The sequence below is a fragment of the Podarcis cretensis genome, assembly GCF_951804945.1.
Source record: "Podarcis cretensis genome assembly, chromosome: 10".
NCBI lineage: Eukaryota > Metazoa > Chordata > Lepidosauria > Squamata > Lacertidae > Podarcis > Podarcis cretensis.
The window spans coordinates 34502807-34524738 of record NC_137179.1 but is presented as its reverse complement, the minus strand read 5'-3'; the positions used below and the strand labels follow the sequence as shown (position 1 = coordinate 34524738).

General features: G+C 40.3%; 1 protein-coding gene across 3 annotated transcripts in view; it reads right to left on the bottom strand.

Annotated features, from left to right (window-relative positions):
- Positions 1–20176, bottom strand: part of AGBL3 (AGBL carboxypeptidase 3) — a 41474-nt gene extending 21298 nt beyond the window's left edge. Inside the window, exons 1-9 of one of the 3 annotated variants that reach the window (XM_079993847.1) lie at positions 19964–20176; positions 14628–14732; positions 13255–13315; positions 11671–11856; positions 7144–7251; positions 5517–5664; positions 3996–4778; positions 1371–1536; positions 798–924 (exon numbers count right to left, since the gene is read on the bottom strand). In XM_079993847.1, the coding sequence (XP_079849973.1) occupies positions 798–924; positions 1371–1536; positions 3996–4778; positions 5517–5664; positions 7144–7251; positions 11671–11856; positions 13255–13315; positions 14628–14693 (1645 nt within the window). In that variant the 5' untranslated portion in view covers positions 14694–14732; positions 19964–20176. Of the gene's footprint in view, positions 1–797; positions 925–1370; positions 1537–3995; positions 4779–5516; positions 5665–7143; positions 7252–11670; positions 11857–13254; positions 13316–14627; positions 14733–19963 lie in introns of those variants that run through there. The other 2 variants (XM_079993846.1, XM_079993848.1) reach the window with 2 other exon arrangements.
- Positions 20177–21932: the final 1756 nt, after the last annotated feature.

Genomic DNA, 21932 nt, shown 5'->3' with positions numbered 1-21932 from the left:
ATTCCATATTCCCAAACTCCTTCCCATAGTTCCTTTTGAGAACCTCCATTCCTTTGCCTTTCCAATGATACCCTTTGCTTTCCAATTATAACATTCAGCTACCTTTTTTAAAATAACCCAATCCACAGATAAACCAAACAAGTACACTTCTGCCTTAGCTCCATTGCAGATTAGTCTGCCTCACATTCACACTTTCCCTCATTATTTTCTACCATCTAAGGTTGACAGTAGGATGCAAATTAACACCAATAATTTCCACACAAAACTATATAAAAGATTGCTATTTCTTGTTAAATAGTCTTAGTCTGATTCCTTCACAAGGACACATCTTCAGTATAAGGTAGATAAATATTTTATATCAGTTCAACAACCACAGTTTCAAAGTTGTGAAAGTGTGAGAATTCTGTGTTAGAGATTCCTACCTACCCAACTTCAAAGAACTACAATACCCAAAGAGGGAATCACTGTTAAACTAGTGTGCTGTGTAAATACAGCTTAACTGACTTTCAGGTAAGCATAAACTCAGTTTTAAACTCATTAGCCAAAATCTCACCCTTCTGTAGTCATTTACTCCCTGTAATTGTTACATTTGGTACCCACAACCACTATTTCTTGGGCCAAATGCAATTTTAATATATACCTATAACATTAACATTTCAACATGTCTTCCTATGTAGTATTTATCTGTCAAACACAGTAAGCTTGCATTATCTCTTAAAGAATCTGCAGCTACAAGACATGAGACTTCTTTGAATGCTTTAAATATAGATTCTAGAGAAAAACTATATTTGCCTTACCCAGTTTAGACCCACAGAAAGTAACTTCTAAGGTATAGCTGTTGCTGATGCCCATCTTCCACATCACTATTCGACCTGTCCCTTCTCTAGCTTTTTGTATCTTGAAATTGCAATCTTGGAACGAGAACTTAACAAAGAGAGAAGTGGAATTACTACTGCGCTTTTGCAACGAGGCCAAAACTATACAGCTGTGCCCAGAAATGACCTCCCCGTGCCACAGTCTTCCTCAACACATAGTTTGGTTTACTGGTGATGTCATGTTGTCAAGTCATTCATGTCCTCTTGCCCACTGTGCATTATAGGCTGTTACAGATGTGGGGTAGAGGGCAGGGGCAGAAGGAAGTGCATGATATAATAACTTCATGTCATGGTACATGCTCCTAAAGGGACTCACTAAGGAAGCTCCTAGTATGTTTAACAACTATCACAATATAATCCCTTATTTTTAGAGCACAAACTTCTTACAATGTTTAGATCATTGAAACAACTTAGAAAACTGTGAAGTGATTTAGTAAATTTTTAATGTACTGAAAGAGATGATTTCTTACATATTAATGTTAAATGTCAGCTTACTTTATCGGGACAACGTTTGCTCATAATGAGAGGGAAAACGCGCTGATGTAAGCCTGCCCCTTCTTCTTGATGATCTCGTTTTTCACAGCCATACATGAAGACATTCTCTTTTCTGCTATGACCATGAAGGTCACAATATAGGAGAACCTTGCGCTCTCCCATCATTCTGTAACAAGGTAGAAAGTTAAATAAGAGCAGCTTTGGTTTCTGCAAATCAGACACTCTTGATTCTTTGGGTTATGATAACAATTGTAGGAAATCTCTTAAACGTATTAAAGATGATCATTGCTTGACAGATTGTTTTTCTACTGAAACAACCTGCACTGGTTAGCTGCATTAGTTAGCTGCATTAGTGTCAGGGGAGCTTTTCCCTTGAGTCCAATAAGAGCTGAGTTGCACCTATTAGGCCATCACTGCCTTTCCTTTCCAATGACAGATACTAAATGCACAATATTAAAATGCTTTTTCCATTGCAGCCGACACGTGACAAATGTTTAAAAAACAGAACTATCACATAAGTTGCTGTCATTATGTGAAAAACACAGTTAACAGATTAAAGAGCTTTGTTGAGGAAAATAGTCCCCTTTATTGGTATAGGGGAATTCCCTTCCTTCTCCAGAGGTTGGTCTTTCCAGTCTATGTTCGTTAGAATGGAACACTGGTTACTTCACTGTGGATATTCCCTTCCAGTGGCTTTGCAGGAGTTTTCCATGGAAACAATGTGTTAAATCCATCACCAGGAAGGCAGGAGGAAGGAAGGAAGGAAGGAGCATATGAATAAGTTAGAATTATACAGCCAATTCCTCAGCCCCTCTCAAGTTCCAACCATTGTTGAAAGACAGAGAAAAAGAGAGAGTGTATGACTGAAGGAACAAACAAACAAACCCATACAGAAAGGAAAGAAAAACACCACAAAAAAGGCATGGTTTAAACTGGAAGGACCAAACCCCCAAAGACTAAGATGATTTATTTTTATTTCATTTTACATTTAATAAAATGTTTGTTCTGCTTTATCATAATAAAACCCCAAAGAAGGTTACATTAAATAAAAATTATCAGTAAAAGACAGTTAAAAACAGGTAATTTAAAACATTCAAAAACCAGTGATGACTAGTGTCATCTGTACTAAGCCAGGGTGGAGAAGGAGGCCTCCTGCATGCCCACTAGAACCCCCACACACAATGACTAACAAGTTTCATTTCCTGGTCAGTGTGTAGGAGGCCTTCAGGAAAATGCGACTTCCCAAAGCTAACTTCCAGATCTGAGCCCAAAACAGATGGTCCAAATTAAGACCCAGACAAACCTGCCGTTAAACCCTCAACTCAAAAACCACCTTGACTGCAGTTTGATTTGACTCCAGGGAAGTAGGTAGAGTGAAAACAAACATAAGGGGAAAAAAAACCAGACTTCCTGATGGGCTCTCATGTTCTGGACTGATGCCAGATCCCATGCAGCAAGAGAGGTCAGGAGTTGTAAGATCACTGATAGCTCTATGTACACATTAAATATTTGAAACACACAGGGCTCGTTTCCCCTATCCCCTCAGAGCATTTCTATACATATAAGAGCATAAGAATAGCCTGCTAGATCAGGCCAATGGCCCATCTAGTCCAGCATCTTGTTTTCACACCAGATGCCCATGGGAAACCAGGGAGCAGAAGTGGCTTTTCCTGATGAAGGCATGAAAGACAGACAGCCAAACCAGGAAAGAGAGCAACTAAATTAGTCTTTTCTTTTTTAAAACACACAGTGGGAAACAGGTGAAAACAAAAAAGGAACGGGCTAAAGATGAGCAAATAGAGAAAAAGCTAATAATTACAAGATAAAATGTCTTCAATAGAATTCTAGCAGAAGCTGAAGGAATACTCTATCCTAGGCTAGGCAGGGAAAGGAAGAGGGCTTGAGAAGCTGCCGCTGGTTTTATAATTCTAACTTTATCACATGCCTGTCCTCAGCAGCAGGGAGTGCCAACTCATGATTTTCCTGGCGGCCTTCTACATGCCAGTCAGGGAAAGTATTAAAACAACATTTAGATGTACCGTATTTTTCGTCCCATAGGATGCACCGGCCCATAAGACGCACCTAGTTTTTTTGGGGGGAAATAAAGGAAATTTCCCCCCCTTTATTTCCCCCCCAAAAACCAGGTCGGGGAATCCAAACCAGGTCGGGGAACAGCGGTATGGCGGCGCTCTGCCTCCCCGCTGTCCCCGAGCTTGTGGGGCTGCCCGATGTCTGCCCGAAGTGCAGGGTGCTCTGCTTCAGCGTTCCCCACGCGCTGGGCAGCAGGTTGCTATCCGCAGCCTAGGGAGCCCTGCGGGAACTCCCGCGGGCTCCCCAGGCTTGCGGAAAGCTTCCTGCGCACCGACCCCTCTCGCTCTCCAAGCTTCAGCGAAAGCCTGTATTCGCTCCATAGGACCCACACAGATTTCCCCTTCATTTTTGGAGGGGAAAAAGTGCGTCCTATAGGGCGAAAAATACGGTACCTAAAATTTCAACAAAATTTGAACAAAAAATAAGTTCAATGCAACAAGATGAATACACATTATGTATTAATTAATTTTGGTATAATAATCAACAAAGAGTGGTGATACTGGACACAGAAAAGGGATGGTGTTACCTTTTTACCTTTTGATCATGCTGCGGGTACACCAGATGGGAGGGAATGATTCCTTGAGATCCGATTTATAGTTGCGGTTTAAGTCCCTGCCTGCTAAAGAGCAGCGGTAATTGCCTACAATCACACCATCTGGATTCAGCATTGGTACCACCTTAAAAACAAAAGTGTCCCGAAGCCACTGGGCATTATTTGAATCCCCCAGAATGTAATCCAGAAAGCCCTTCATCACCCAGGAACTATTCGTTTCACCTGGGTGCACCCTGGCAGTCAAAATCACCGCTGCCTTGCGTTTTTCCTCCTGAAAATCTTGCAAGGGGTTAGTGATGGTTAGAACATAGACTATGTTCCTAGCCAGGGAATGGCACAAGATGCGGATCTTGCAGAACTTGGACCGCCTTGGGTCGCTAGCAACGGTTGCTAGGTAGTCTTGCAGGTTACTGTAAGTGTAAGGATAGCAGTGGGCAAAATAGCAGGTGTCTCTATCATGCGGGAACTGGAACGTCCATGTCAGGGAAAAATACTGGCGCCCACCTTGGCCGAGATTGTTTTTATAATACTTGATTTCATCTCCTGTCCTTTGCCACCCCACCTTGTGGATCTTTGCTTCTGCTTCTGAATACAGCAGCGGACGCATACCACGATTATACAAACTTGTTGGCTTGGTGAAGTTGACAATGGTGAAACGGTAGGGCATTCCTGCTTGGGTGTTGGTGACCTGGAAGTAGTACCACTGGGTGTGCTTATTTGTGTAGAGATCAGTGCGTAGTGTCAGCTGGTACTCAAAATCACTACTGGCATGGGAAAAGGAGAAAAGTATTTTAGTATATAATATACTGTTGGGCATTCAGGCAGTTATGAAACATGATATATGCTGCTCCTTTATCTCTCTTATTTCAAATGTATCTTTTTAAACCCAAATTTCTGTCACAAAAAATTGTTTGTAGATTTTGTTGCCTATAATAAACTTGTAAGGAACTTGTTCATGCACATATTTGTATTTTAAAAATAGTCCACATGATCTTTATGGTGGGCTTAGATCAAATTCTCAGATGTCTTGAATGAGCAGTTAAGTTATATTCTCTTATGTCTTTTCAATATATATTGTATTTTACAATTATGTTCATTAGCTGTTTTATCTTACTGCTTTATTTTGATTCACATATGATTACATACCAATTCACACATTTGGAGTGTTTTTGTGGTCCTGACTGTCTATATTTTGTACAAGTGCTGAGTGGTCAGAAATTAGTCCTCTTTGTGTGATTCTGGGATTCTAATAAGCCAATACAAACTTTCCTGCAAGTGTATATGGATATCTGCATTTCAGGTTTTCTAAGCTATTAATCCAGGTCTGCCAAAACAAGAGAACAGGTGATATCCATACTCAGTCTAAGTAGTCAACCTACTGATTTCAATGCGACTACTTCAAGTAATTACTTAGTTGGATATCACCCTTTAATGCCAGAACAAATGCAGACAGAAACCAGCAACTACTCCTGCAAATCAAAGGGAAATGGTGAGCAACCTACATTTTGACCACCTTTTGCAGATTGCCACTTTCAAATCGTGCTTCAAAGATCAAAGTATTGTCCCAGTCATCCCATGATTGAGGAAGCACCTGCTTTGAGGGGAAGCTCCCCCCTATTCGAGAATACATAAAGCTGGACTCTTTATCAGCTAGTGAGAGAAGCAAAATATACAATTATTATTCAGTTGTGAATTACTATTAGAAAAATATTCTGTGCAAGAAGGGAGGGGTCACTCAGAGACTATCCACTTGGTGGTGTCCTAGTGCCACTGCAGAATTTCCCTGATTTCCCTTAGGAATTTCAAAACTAAAACTTGGTCAAGAAGCATTCAGTATCATATAGACAGCTGTTTAAAATGGTATCTATTGGGTTTACATATCCAGCATCTGAATATAGCCTCTGTATATGGCATCCCTTTAAGCAAGTGTCACTGCCTTTGTTCACTCCTGCAGTGTTTTCTTAATGCTTACACTAACTTTCATATGTGTTATATAATAATATTTTTGCCTCAAAATATCAGCTACTGTCACGGGCCCCATGCCACCAAGTGGGATGGGGTAGTAATCGGTCAGATGAAAAGGCTGAGAAAGGGGTTGGGGAAAGCTCAAGCAATGATGTGGAGGGGGACCCTGACCTGGGGCTATCAGATGTTCCGGAAGGGGATGGGGAACCCCAACCTGCTGAGAGTTAAGGTTCTCACAGTAATAGAGGAGCTGGCAAGTCAATGAATTGGCGCCAACTAGAATGGAGGCCTGGACTCAAGTTCCATTGCCAAGAGCATGCCACTGACAGTGCAAGTGCAAACAGATCCATTCCCACAGGAGCACATACCTGCAAGCTCAATCTTCTTGCTTGGGAGGGAAACGACAAGAATTATGAGCTCCAGAGTGGAAGGTGTACAGCATGTTTTGGAACAATGTCTTTACTTATGTCTAGCTATGTATCCTAGACTCTGCTGATGTGCCTTTTAACCTTGTAACCTGTATCTTGAGCTGATGCAGAGATTGTGTACAGAACTCTTTAATAAAGCTTTCGGGATTTCTGGAATGCAGAATTGAGGGCCGGAGCGAGGACAGTTACACTCATTATGTCAATGAATGTGAATTCTGCTGAATTCAGTAGGACTTGCTCCCATGTTAATCTCCCCCATTCAAAAAACCAGATCTGCATGCAGCTGCAGACTATACATGTGTGTAGCTTAAAATGCACATTCACACTTAACTGTGTATTTGAATCTTCATTTTGATGCTCAGTGTAGCCCCAGATGGATAACTAAGTTTCTTATACATACAGAATGAGCCTTCTGTCATCCAGGGCCACCAGAAAGTATATGCAACTAGTTGCCCATGACATTATCTTTAGGATAACAGCCTGTTAATTGTTCAGTAACAACCACTGTCTGCCATTATATTTCAAAAAATGTGCATTTTGAGTGGTGTTTGTATTCTAAATAAATACTTGCAACTTTAAAAAAAAAATGTAGATCTTGGTCTTTTGCTCTCCAGTTTCTCTTTTTCAGTAACTTCTAAGATAGTACTATGTATCTTTTTCTATTGAAAACCATTTAATATAACAAACATGGTTATGCTTCAAGTATTATGCACTCAGTAATGAAATGTGCTCAGACCTCCATCTGCTAGATACACCACAGCACCCTCTCCGGGGTCTGCGCAAAGAGGCTCAGTCTCCAGACATGTTGGACTGTATAGTGGCTCCGGCTGAGGGGGAACCCATTCTGGAAAAACAAAACAAATAAATAATATTTAATCATAGTTGTTAATTCAAAACATTGTGTGGCATGCAACCAAAAAATCATGAAATTAGCTTTATATTTATGCATTGTTAAACAGTAAGGAAGTGTTGCCTTAAAAATCCCTTTGTGGCTGGCTACTATTGATAAGATACATTTAATCTATTTTTTAAATGGAAATGCTGACAGTCTGTCATCTCCTGTTTCATGATCAAGATGTAAATGCCATGGACAATACAGTAGAATCTTGATGAAACAATAGAGATGCACACCCGAGAAGTTAACAAGATGCATTTGTAGCCTTCAGCCTTATCTATAACCAAATCATTACCTTGCACCACTGAAATCTGGACAGCTACTTTTTCTCTATTATATCTTATACATAATTTGTATAGCAGATGCATGTATGTTGTCAACACAGTGGCTGTGATCCAAAGAAGCAATGCGTACAAGTTTACATTTGCTGTTGTTACTACAAGAGTTCCTCACTGCCAAAGAGACAACTCACAAGACAATTTAAAAACTGAACATGAGCATCTCCTTTTGGCAATGAGCACTGTTGTGCTGAAAATGTGAAACAAAATATCCGCTATATTTTTAGTTACAGGTAGGTAGCCGTGTTGGTCTGCAATTATCAAAACAAAATAAAAAAATTCCTTCCAGTAACACCTTAGAGACCAACTAAGTTTGTTATCGGTATGAGCTTTCGTGTGCATGCATACTTCTTCTTATTGTTGTTCATTATACTGCCCTTCATCTGAAGATCACAGGGTAGTTCATAACATAAAAATACAAAATGAGAACACAAAATACATAATAAAACAAAAACATTTACAAACCAATAATTCCCCTCTCACAGACACATTATTGTGTAAACACATTGTTGTATATTAATATGTATACATGCTTATTATTAATAATAAAATCACCATCTTCAGGATGCTTTACAAAGAATTGACCTCATTCTTTAATGAAAACAACCACTGATGTATGTGACTGGCTGGTCAAGTGTATTTCTTTAAATCCCAGATTCTATAGATATTATACTTTGCTTTAGTATACTGTACCTTTAGGAGGCCCTGAACTAAGAAAGGATCATTTTGTTCACATTAAAGGAAACATCATTCAAGAATAAGAACTATACACTCTTTATGTGTCACAGGTATGGATTACTCTGATCTAGTTCACAGATTCATTATGTTCTATGAATACCTCCAAGGTTTTTCAAGCATTTCCTCATGAAATTATTTTTCAAGAGCAGAAGGATGCTTTTTCCAGAAGGTGTCAGTATCAGACCACAAACTTTGGAACAAGAAAAAAACTTGCACAAAAACGATTCAACTTGAAATCCCCACTGAAATGTATGAAGCCTCACCAAAGCAGACAAGATATGATAGACAATTACACATATTATCTTTTAATATGTGATAGACCTTAATTTCTTAAGACTATCTCTGTATCTTTATGATATTTCATTTTCATTTTGTAGCAGGCATTCAAAATTGTCCTATTATGGAAATATCAATGCTTTAAGTTAATACTTATGCCTTAAGTTAAAACATCTTCACATGCTGGATTATAAATGAACAGCAGTCTGATCCTAACTGTTGCTGAGAGTTAACAGATGTAATCTTAAATGAAAATTACATTTGGTTTCTACTGTACAGTTGGAAAATATGGTGCCAAAGAGCTAAAATTTGATGTGAGTACAAAATAATATTTATAGTTTTGGGAGTCTCAGCTTTATATTAGTTGCTGGCATATTAATACACATTTTAACTTATGTGGTAAATGACAGAACCCTTTGGCTAATGCAACCTTGTGATAATAATGTATAGGAGCTAAAGTTATTTAGAAATCGAGCTGAAAGGGGCAACAAACAACAACATGGTATCCATCCATGATTAAAATAGTGACTTAATTAAGATTTTGAAGGGCCCTCTGTTATCAGTTACATAAGTACATGATTTTTAAGACAACTGATCTCCACTGATTATTTCTATGACAGAGTAAGGTTCAACTCAAAGCATAATTCCCATTACACAAATAATCCAGTTGTATCATAATGCACTTATAAAAATAACCACTACTATCCAATTGGAAAACCAAGTGGAATTTAAAACGTAACATCAGATTAAGTTATTGTCATAACAATTCCCCAGCTTTTGTTACTTATCTTTAAAACAAGAATAAAGGCTGGGCTGGTATTGAGGTCAATTTAGGGATGAGTAACTTACTTTTGTTAAAAGCTCAGCATTTTCACGTTTGAGTTCTTGAGAAACTCATGGAGGGGTACCATGCAGAACTGGGGATTGGATAATTTTTTTAATGTGCAAATATTTTTTTTAAGAATTTTTTTTATTAACCGACCAATCACATCAAATCAAACCAAATTACATATATTCCAAATTACACAGCCAAATTTTAAATTTTTGTTGGGGGTACCCATATTTCAAGTTTCGAAGGGGATCCAATCAACTTCTTGCTTCTTATTGCTGTTCTGATGTCCACAAATCTAATCTTATGATGTTCACAGTACTATCCAGTCCTTTCTTACTGTTTTTCCACATCTCTTGTTGTTATTTTCCTATATTTTTCCTTTCTCTTTGTGACCTCTGATAATCTCCGCAAGCTGGTTAGAACAGTTTGTAATCCTGCGTGGATATTATTATTTTTTATCCAGTAGCCATATCCAGACGTTTTCCATATAACATCACTTCCATACATCAAAACAGTCTTAGCGTCATTAATCTTCACCAATCTGCCTCCTTTCTCAAAACCTCTGAGGAGATTCACTAGGAATGCAGTCTGAAAACAAGTTCTTTCTTCCTCCCAGCTATAAATCCTTTGGCAAGATGGCGACTCTGAATTAATTGCTGCGCCATTCCCAAAAGCTCTTATTGCTTCTCGATCTTCATAAAGCATACTTTTGGTTAAAGTTTATCTCCACACAGACCTTAATCATCCTGCTTGGGTCAGTTCAACCGACGATTCTAATGAGGAAGGGTTCTTGTAAATCACATAGAAGGAAAGTAAAAAAGGTTTTTCCCCCCCATTCAGTCCCGTTGTTGTCAACATACCCAGCCTTTGGTGTATCTTCATCGTAAAATATTCCTGTTTCTCCAACCCGTCGTCTTCTTTCGCAGAGGTCACTTAAATTAGCAGACTTCACTCCCCTTCTTCACTTGAAATATGTGCATTTGCTTCTTTTGTAATTAATTATTCCAAATTGCTGCAACTAGTATGCGATCAGAGACAGCGTCCAGGAGAGCCGAGGTCCACACGGGGGCATTCTGCCTAGGGCCCTCACCCCCTTCTTTCGAATTAGGGGGTGATTTATGGGCACAGCAGGCAAGGGCTGCAACAAGGGAGGCTGCCTGCTCCCATAACAGCCTCTTAATTACCCCGTGTGCGTCGGAGAGATGGTATTGTTGGCCATCTTCCAATGCGCCCCCTAGTGGCCCCCTTTTTAATGTGCAAATAAGGCATATAACTTAATATCTTATGATCACTATCTGCCTCAGTTCCTCAGACATTTTCCTGAAAAAGCTCAGAAGCACTGATCTGTGCCCTACATATTTCATTGTGAAGTTGGATGCACCAGCTTCATTCTGCTGCTGTGAAATCTATGTATTCTCCTACCTTTAAACTCTCCTGTCATTCAACATACTGACTCCTATCTGATTTCTTGCTTCCAATGTATTTAATTTTTGTTCTTCATGTTTTTAGCCATGTGCTCCTCCAGTTCTACATCTCCTTTTGCATTTGTTCTACACCCCACGCTTGCATTTCAGTAACTTCTCAATAACAGTAGACCTTCTAGCTTAGCTTATTTTGTTGACGTATTAAATAACCCACAAGTGTTCTGAAGAGGGTGACCCTGTTGACTTTTCTTTAAAAAGTAGGCAATTTATATAAAAAAGGGAAATCGTAAATACGTTTTGAAGTCAAATGTTATTGCACTGCAGACTTTATTGGCAACTATCCAGTGGAAACAGGATGCTGAACTAGATATATCTTTGGTCTGAACCATCAGGGCTCTCCTATTATTAAACATTACAGTTGGATCCTATGCATGTAGTCTCAGTCCTATTCTCATTCAACTAATGAAACTAAAGGGTGGAATGATACTCTTAATTAAGGGGGGTGGTGGCTTTATTTATATGAAAGTTAAGGGTACATTTATTTATGAGGCTATTTAGGTTCAGTTGTCCTTTCCTTTTAACATTCAAAGTAATACTGTATGTATTCCACACTTTCTTCAATATAAGGTTTTCAAAATTTTAACTGACTGCAGCAAGGATTATAAAATGCTTTGCTATAGAAATTATAATTTAGGAAAATATTGTTTTAATAACTAGCTACAAAACTATCACATCATAACACACTTTTAATATCATTTACCAATATGCTCAATTTTCTCTCTGATAACTTCATACTCATGGGGCCAGCGTACTAGATTCAGGTGTCCAGCTGCAGGAGACAGGCCATATAAATCTCGTGGTTCACGAAGCCGTGGCACCCATTTCCCCGAGTTATATTCCAATAAAATCTGTGTGGTCCGTGGCAAAAGTTGATCATAAAAAGAATCTATAAGATTGGGGGGGGGGGGAGGAGAGAAGGCATTGACTCGTTTTGCCTTGGATAACTTAAATTAGACAGCCAAGTTGTCTGATACAATTGAAAAGAATAATCTCATCTGCCTATCTGACATGATTCCTGTACTGTATTTATTTTTTTACTGTATGTATGAATTGCTTTTCCTCCAAAAGGAGCCCAAGGCTTCTATCTTATAGAACATGAAGAAGCTACAATAAAGCAAGCATATACAAATAACCACAAACAAGCTATAAAATAACAAGATCATTAAAACACAAAGTTCATTTGCAGCTGCTGGGCATTAAAAACAACAAAATATCAATCTCTATAAGAACACAACATTGCAAAAGTAGCAACTATGTTTTTATAGTAATTTATAAACTGGTCCAGGGCTCTCTTATCAATTTTGTTTAAGGAAGAAAATGCAGAATTTGCTTTCAAAATACTTGGGTGTGTGGTTTTGTTCTGTTTTGCAAGTGCTATTATTTCTTCACTTCTATTAGCACATACCCTTTTTAGGGTGGCTACTTTATGCCTCCAGCTTCAAGGAACTCTCCTCAAGCCATCATCACATCACAGACAATTCGCCACTTGTGTGTGATCTACTTGCACACACGCAGCGCCAGCAACCCAGCAGTGTGGAAAGAACTGGAAAGACTTCCTGGCTCATGGGGAGACCTTCCCCAGAGCTCAAAGATGACACCCTCTTCCAGCTCTGGGGAGGGTCTCATCGCAAGCCATGAAGACTCTCCTGGGGGCTTCCACTTATGCACATTTCACTGCATAAGCAGGGAGTTGCCTGTACAGATCACAAACGGATTATTGCCACATATAAATATTGATATTATACCACTACAGTGGTGCCCCGCAAGACGAAATTAATCCGTTCCGTGAGGCTCTTCGTATAGCGGTTTTTTCGTCTTGCGAAGCAAGCCCATTGACAGCTTAGCGGATTAGCGCTATTAGCGGTTTAGCGGCTTTTAGCGGATCAGCTGATAAGTGGCTTATCAGCAGATCAGCGACAAGCGGCTTAGGGCTTAGGAAAAGGGGGGGGAGGGAAAAAACCCCGCAGGAACTCGCAAGACATTTTCGTCTTGCGAAGCAAGCCCATAGGGAAATTCGTTTTGCGAAGCGCCTCCAAAACAGAAAGCCCTTTCGTCTAGCGGGTTTTCCGTCTTGCGAGGTGTTCGTCTTGTGGGGCACCACTGTACTAGATTTCAACAGCAAGTTATCCTCATGTCTGACACTAAACATGATTTCTTTAGACGTTTTTTGCAACACTATGCATGCCAGAACTTTGCTGTGTTCCACCTAGCTGCTAATTCTTCTCTACTCTTACCCAAATGCATTTCAATTCACTAGTTTGACAATGAACAACGATATTCAGACCTGCATAAAAGGCGCACCGCTCAAGATCTTCTGTTAAAAATGGGTTAAAGGGATCTTCATCCTAAAAAAACAACAGAAAAATACAACAGAAAGTAAGGTCACATGTTTCTTGCACACGGAAAGTGGACAAAAATATCTGAAATGGGACACTGTGCACTCAATAACAGTGACCATTATGATTCTAAATAAAGAAATAATTGAATTGTTTATTTTTGCTAACTTTGTACTACAGTGCAAATGAAACCAAGAGGGTATCATCATGAAAGAGAACAGATAGCAGGCTTTAAAATATGGAAAATAGACACACCATTAGAGACAAATAAACAGTTTAATAAACAGTATAGCAAGAATTGTTGGATTGTGAGAAAAGATGTAAGTAATGCCTCCCTTGTAAGTCAGATAAATGAGTTGGTTTCCCCCCACCCCCCAAAGTCTGTATAGACTTCTAAACTTCTGCTGAATCTGTTGTGCATGAGTCCAATGAATTATGTTAACTGCTCACTGCATAATATCCTGCTGTGAATTTGGAAACATGTGAGAGGATTAATAGGGCCAGAATGATTACAAATGCTCCTTAGTAGTCAGTGGTGAAAATCAATACTTGGAATGAAGTACCGTATTTTTTCGCCCTATAGGACGCACCGTCCCGTAAGACGCACCTAGTTTTTTGTGGGGGGAAATAAAGGGGAAAATTTTTATTCCCCCCCCCCAGGCACGGGGCAGGGGTGGGGGAAGCCCGAGCTTCCCCCGACCCCAGCCCCCAGAACAGGCAACTCTCCGCAAGCCGTGGGAGCCCGGCGCTGGGCTCCCGCGCCTTGCGGAGAGCTGCACAAAGTCTGGGCGTGCTGAGCTCAGCGTGTCCAGCCTTCGGCATGCAGGCAACTCTCCGCAAGCTGCGGGAGCCCAGCGCAGGATCCCACGGCTTGCAGAGATCTGCGCGAAGCCTGGAGAGAGAGAGGGGTCGGTACGCACCGACCCCTCTCGCTCTCCAGGCTTCAGCGAATGCCTGCATTCGCCCCATAGGATGCACACACATTTCCCCTTCATTTTTGGAGGGGAAAAAGTGCGTCCTATGGGGCAAAAAATACGGTACATGGTTTCCCTTCTATTTTATCTTCACAACAACACTGTGAGGTACATTAGGTTGAGAGACAATGACTGGCCCAAGGCCACCCATGGCTACATCGGAATTCGAACCCTGGGCTCGTGGTCCAACACTCTAACCACCACAGCATACCAGCTAGACCATGTTTCCTCTGGCATGGATATTCCCATTCAGGGATGGCAAACTAAATTTTCTTTAACGAATCAAACATTACAAGAAATAGGTAATATGTTCTAGAATAATGTATAAAACTGAAGACTGGGCATACCGAATTGTAATCATCACTGGTTATGTGTTCTATGTGCTGCTTGTCCTTATCTGAGTCTTCGGACATAATCTCCTGAAACCAGGCCTTTTATTTTTCCTCCACAGACTGTAAAACACATAAAAATCAACTGTTTGAACTCTATGGCAACTTTGACTACAGCTCTTGACACAAACAAAAAGGAGGCATTAGGACCCCAGAATCCTGTGGGTTTTTTAGGTGTTTCATGGCACCAATCATTTTGACTAACTAGTATTTATTATATGATGAAATAACACTTTTCCAACTCAGAGGCATTTTTCCATTTTAAGCATAGAATGTGTGAGTTCTATTACTGCCCTATGTATCACCTAATAGGTTTATAAGTGAACTAAGCATAAATCTCCAGATTATCTGTTTATTATAATTTCGCTATGCACAGTTACAATTATAATTTGCGCCCTTGCTTTTTGATGCTATGTAGGATGTGTATCAAAAACAACAGTCTCAGGCCTTCTTGGATGGCGCAAGAGCCCCTGAGCATGGCTGCCCACCAACTACACAGATTCTGAGAAGTTGATGAAAACATCGCTACTATACATCTTCCTGGCGAAGTTAATCCTTGATCAACCCATATAGTGAGGTAGTTGTCTCCATTGTCAGTCATTTTGACACAAGTAATGTTGCTGCAGGCAGCCAAAAATAAGCAGACTCAAGAGCAATGTTCCACATAGAAGATGCTGCTGATTGCTTTGGAATTATTATAATCGGGACTTTGATTCTAAAATCTTCATTCTCCCATTTAATCTTTTCTGCAGATTCCCAAAAAATAACTGTGGGTAGCCATTGATACAGATAAACAGCTTCTAATTCCCAGAGGGATAAATGTGTTAAGTCTCTTCCACCAAAGCCAACCAATAGTTTAAAGGTAAAGGTAAAGGGACCCCTGACCATTAGGTCCAGTCGTGATTTACTCTGGGGTTGCAGCGCTCAGCTCGCTTTATTGGCCGAGGGAGCCGGCGTACAGCTTCCAGGTCATGTGGCCAGCATGACTAAGCCGCTTCTGGCGAACCAGAGCAGTGCACGGAAACCTTCCCACCGGAGCAGTACCTATTTATCTACTTGTACTTTGACATGCTTTCGAACTGCTAGGTTGGCAGGAAACCAATAGTTTAGTGGCACTTTAAAGACTTAAAATTTATTATGGTATAAGATTTAGTGGACTAGAGTCCATGTTAAAAGGTAAAGGTACCCCTGCCCGTATGGGCCAGTCTTGACAGACTCTGGGGTTGTGCGCCCATCTCACTTAAGAGGCCAGGGGCCAGCGCTGTCCGGAGACACTTCCGGGTCACGTGGCCAGCGTGACATCGCTGCTCTGGCCAGAGCCAGAGCCAGAGCCGCACACGGAAACGCCGTTTACCTTTCCGCTGGTAAGCGGTCCCTATTTATCTACTTGCACCCGGAGGTGCTTTCGAACTGCTAGGTTGGCAGGCGCTGGGACCGAGCAGCGGGAGCGCACCCCGCCGCAGGGATTCGAACCGCCGACCTTTCGATCGGCAAGCCCTAGGCGCTCAGGCTTTAACCCACAGCGCCACCTGTGTCCCCAGAGTCCATGTTACTGCCACAAAAATGTAGTGAGGATAAGACCTCAAACCATTGCTGGTCTTTCATGATGAAACACTGCATCATTATTTACCATAAGAGAGAAAAATCACAGAATGGACCTTCTTCACATCCTTTTGGAAAGCTCAATGGTACAGCATCTGCCTTATATGCAAAAGATTACAGACTAAATTTCTGGCATTGCCTTAAGATTGGGAAATACCCCATCTGAAATCCTGAAGAGACACTGTCAATCAGAGTGTAGATAATATTAAGCTAGAATAGATGTGCCAACAATCTGACTTGGTATAAGGCAGTTTCCTACAGTCCGATACCAGTTTTCTCAGATTTTTTTTCTTTTTGAAAATAATCTTTATTAATTTCCCACATAGACATATATACATAAATAACAAATCATACAAAGCAAAAGCAATACAAATAAAGAAAAAAATAAAGTAAAAGAAAAAAAAAGTATATTACAATTAAATAACAGGTTAAAATGTAAAACTTCCAATAATTCTCATTATACTGCTTATACAGTATTGTCTATATTTTCTTGCACAGATTTATGTTATTTCATTATATATATATATATATATATATATATATATATATATAATCCGATATGGTATCAAATACACTTTTTGCATACAAGTATCAATCTAGTTCTGCAAGTATCTTGTTTGTACAATGCAATTTTAGTTATTCTTTGAATATTTTCCATTCTCTGTACACTTTCTGGTTTGACACTCCTCTGATTCTTCCCGTAAGTTTTGCTAGTTGCAGGTATTCTATCAGAAGAGTCTGCCACTCTATAATCATTGGTAGGATTTCATTTTTCCAGTTTCTTACCACTATTATTCTGGCTGCCGTGATTGCATACATAAACAATAGTCTTATATATTTTTTAAATTCTATTGGTAGTATACCTAATAGGAAGATTTCTGGTCTTTTTTCAAATGTAAATTTGAATAGTTTTTTACGTTCACTATAGATGTTATTTCAAAATTCACGGATAACTACACAGTTCCACCAGATATGAAAATATGACCCTATGTCCTTTTTGCATCTCCAGCATGTTGGCAACCTGCCTTTATACATTTTAGCGAGTTTTAAAGGGGTGTGGTGCCATCTGTATAGCATCTTCATAGTGTTTTCCCTAAGGTGCCATGAATTTAATATCTGTCCTCCATAATCTTTCCCATTGTTCCATTTAGATATTGTATACAAGGTCCTGTGCCAACCTTACCATTACTACTTTAACTTGTTCCTCTTTTACTTCCCATTCTAATAAATAGTCGTAAATTCGTGAAATGTGTTTTCCTTTATTGTGAGTTAACTCTTTTTCGAATTTGCATTCCTTTATTGTGAGTTAACTCTTTTTCGAATATTTCTTTTGCAAGACTTTCTTTCCTATCTATAAACAATCTTTGACTGAAAATATTGGAGCCAATCTGACAGGTGGTTTTTGATTTCATCATATTTCTTCAAAGTTGGCTCAACTTTATCCACTTCTGCTAATAATCGGTACGTGGGCCACTCTCCTTTCATATTCCTCCATTTAACTGCTATGGCTTCTGTGGGTGAGATCCCAGATTTCACAGACGTAAGCCACTCATTTTCAATGCTGAAAGCAAAGGTCTTGAATAATGCTAAGGGAACATCAACAATACACTGGGCTGATGTAGGACAATGAAGAGAGGGAAATGTTGCTTTCACAGTGCATATCAACTGCACAAATTCTGTCAAAGGCAAAGAGCCATCTGTGCCCTCTGCCAGGCAGTTTACATGTGGAGTGGAGGGCCATTACTGATGAAGCAACATAATTTTTTGTCAGCGTGCGCCAAAAGCATTGTAACATGCTATGAAGATACAGTGAATTACTCCTCCATAAGTTTTGAATTCTAGTTGTTAACTGATTCTACTCATGAGCTGATTATTGACAATACCTATTGATCTATTTCTGCAAAACAATAGTATGTGTCTGATGCTACCTTCTCTGTTTCTGGCAGATTATGGACAACACAGTATGTGGTTTTGCTGTGTGTTAAGATTTATTTTCCTCAGTAATGTAGGAAATGTATCACTTTGAAAATCAAACATTTTACTGAGATGTATCATCTTCACAGCCTCCCTGCCAGAATGAAAAGGGGCAATAAAGCTTGCCGATCCTTGTGCCCTGTCTGTGTAAGACAGAGCTATTAAAAATGGGAAACAATTTCCGATCCCCAGAACCCACTTGAGGAAATCATAACAGCTGTAAAAACAAAGGATGGGAAGAAGGAAAAGAAACATTAACAGACAGCAAGAACCTATGTTGCTCTTAATCTGTCAATAAGCAGTCAAGGAGCACCACAAGCACTTTCTTGTTTTGCTAGGCAAAAGTAAATCAATAGTGTTGCCAATAAAGGTCACATTTGACAAGGATGACTGTAAAAGCAAAGGATGAAGAGTTTCAGCCCACACTCATTCTGTGCACTTATTATGTATTCAGCTACAACCAGGTACCACTTAAATTATTCAGCTACAACCAGGTACCACTCAAAATTTCAAAGTGAGGGACACTTCTAGAGTTTTGGCCTTTATTTCAGAGTACTGTACTGTAGAAAAGAAATATTCTGGAATGAAAGGCATATTCTAGGAAGAACTTAAGCAATCACAGTTTTTTCAGCCCTCAGGCTGTAAGACACGGTCAGCATTCCCATTAAAATGCTATTTCAGACATTTATCGAGGTTCAACAGTTGTTTTCAGTTAAGGAAGAATGCATGGAGGCAAACTAGCATACTGACAAGTCCAGTGCATGGTAGAAAGCTGGACCTTGCCTCAAATGCACTATGTAAGCATCTCCAGTACCCCAAATGCAACAATGTGCACACAAACACATACACAAAGCCGTATTTGGGAACTATAGACCCAGGGGCCAATATTGCCCTCCAGGTCTATAAACTCTCCCCAGGCCCCGCTTTACAACCTCAGCATTTTTGCCTGTCTGGATGGATGACAGAAAAGGCCTCTGGCCTCACCAATCACTTGCATATGACCCTTGGAAAGTGATTGTGGCCCCTGGAATGTTTTCCCCACCTACAGCCCCAGTGCAAAGGTTTGCCCAGTGGGATCATCTGGGGAATTAATTCCAGGGCACTATTTAACAGAATGAGAAGCACCCCCAAATACAGCAGTACTGTACTGGATAAGCATATTTTGAAGTTAGTAAAGTAATAATACACTTTATCAACTCCGCCCCCCCCCCTCACCATTATAGCCAGAAACTAAAATTATTTCACTGCACCACTGAGTTTACCCTGAACTGCCAAGCTTGGGCACTTCCAGAGGGCTTAACACTGAAAATGGGTCATTGAGGTATTGCAAATAGGTTGGCAACCAGTTGTTTAAAAACAAAGGACGTACAGGATTTTCCTCAGGGGAAAAAAGTAGGCCTGGATTAAATGGGAAAGAATCACAGGCTAGCATTTTGATGCCAACGACGTCATGTGGTCGTTGCAAAAGAGAATCAAAAAAACAAACAAACGGTGGGTATGAGGAGCACCTACCCCATTATAAACACCAGCCCCCGCCAGAGCAACAAGGCTCGGTAAATGTCACAAACATACGTGTCAGGAGCCAAGAGGCACCTATTCCCACGTTCCTGGAGAGCTGCACCTGGTTCCCCCCCGCGCTCATTTCTGCCTACCCGCCTTTCAGCGCCACAGGCGCCCTTCCGTTGCCCGCACACCATTCATGCCCGCTCCTCCCTCACCTTTGAATTAACGTGTGAATGCTGATTCCCGGGTTCGGGGGTGGGGTGGGGAGGAGCCGGGAAGTCCCTAACCCCGCATGGCTAAACCTCAACCCCGCCCTTGGCGGAAAAGCCCGGCCGCCCAGTCAAAGCGCAGCGCAGCGAGGGCGTGGCCTCGGCAGCCTCTTCGGGCCAGTGATGGCGGCGGGGCTGCTGCTCCGAGCGGAGGAGGCCGAGAAAAGACGTTGCCACGGCAACCGCGAACCGCTCCGTTCCTGGGTGGAACTGTGGCCGCTCCCCCGTTCTCCCCGCCGCCGAGAGCAGCTCCTCCGTGGCTGCTGGTCCCACCATCCCCTTCCTCTATTTAGATCTGCTATCTGACAGCCTCCCCGTTCCTATCACGGTCGTGTGAGTGGAAGAAACTCAACAGGTGAGGTTCCGCCAGCTCTGCGGAAAAGCCCCACCTGTTGGATTTCTCCCCGTGTTTCGTTCAAGGTGCAGAAACCTCACAAGGGAATGGATGAAATGTCAAGCACTATGGAGTATGCCGAGATGGCAAAACTGACTGGAAAACTCAGAAACCAATAGGACAATTTTTTAAATAAAAGAATGGGAAAAAATTATAAGTTATTTAGGAGACCACTGTAAGCAGATGGAAACAAAGGCAGGATTTTGATTTCACTTGTGTAAAAATTACAATGGATAATACGCTTTGATATAAAAATTGGAGTATGGATGAATATGCAGTAGTAGATGTTTAAAATGAGACCCCCATAATCTCTTTATATAGATATACTTTTTTTATTCTCTGTTTATTTGTATTTTGTATTTGTAAAACCAATAAAAAAGATTTTTTTAAAAAAAAAATCATTGAAGCAGGTATACTTGCCATCTGGGAGTGTTGCCAAGTTTGTTTATTTCACAATCCCAACACAAAGGGATGCATTCCCAAGAGAGAAAATTTTCCCAACTCACTGTGCCCATCTAGGAAAAACCAACAGGCTAATAAAGATCTTTACTAAGGATATTTAAATAATTGCCAAGCAAAATCAACGTAATAAATTCAGCTGGATAAATATATATTCAACAGAGGAGGTTCCCCCAGTATTACCCCATCACAGCAGGGATGGGGGTAGTGGAAATCACCTAATTATTCTAGGTGCTCAAGGTCTTGCCTGAAGACAAGGCGACTACTTTGCGTAGATATTTGAGGTGCATTGATATGTCTTCTGAGTCAAGGAAACGCAGGCACAAGGCACTGGAGATGCAGGAACTGAAATATTAAAAAAAACCACTCATTTTGTTCTGTGGGTCATTGGTGCTGCCAAAGTGGGGACAACATGATTAAACAAAGCCCTTTATAAATTGGAACAATAACAAAGCACTTAACAATTACTAACAGTTAAGAAAGAATGAGAAAGCAAGATTAAGAAAGGGCAGTAACAACAAAGAATAGATAAAAGGAAACAAGTGACAGGATTACTGTATATATTTTGTTTGTTTTGGAAGCTTTGTTTTGGAACTATCTTGTGCAGGAGCAAACATCTAGCCACCTGTTTTTTTAAAAAATGAGAAGTGGGAAAGTGTAGGAATAGGTGCCTCTCCTGTGAAGCAAGGCTAATATTCCATCTTTCGTGTCCAGATGGGAAATTATCATTTAAAAAGGATTTTAAATACTGCACAAAAGCTAAAAGTCATTTTGATTGATCATTGAAGCATCTATGTGTAAAGATGTTTAGGAAGTCTGCTGGTCCTTGCTGGATCATTTTACATCTAAATTGTTAACAGATCTAGCATTTTTCATAGCTGTTAAAATGGGAATGAACATGGTAAGAGAGAGAAGTAGCCCTTCTAATAAATATATCTCCAAAGCAAGGAAATTCAAAATACAATTTAAAATTCTCTTAATATGCTGCCACTCCTTGGGGATTGTGTTGTTTAAAACCTGGTATTAGTGAAAACGTTATGGAAAAAAGCAATGGAGGATTTA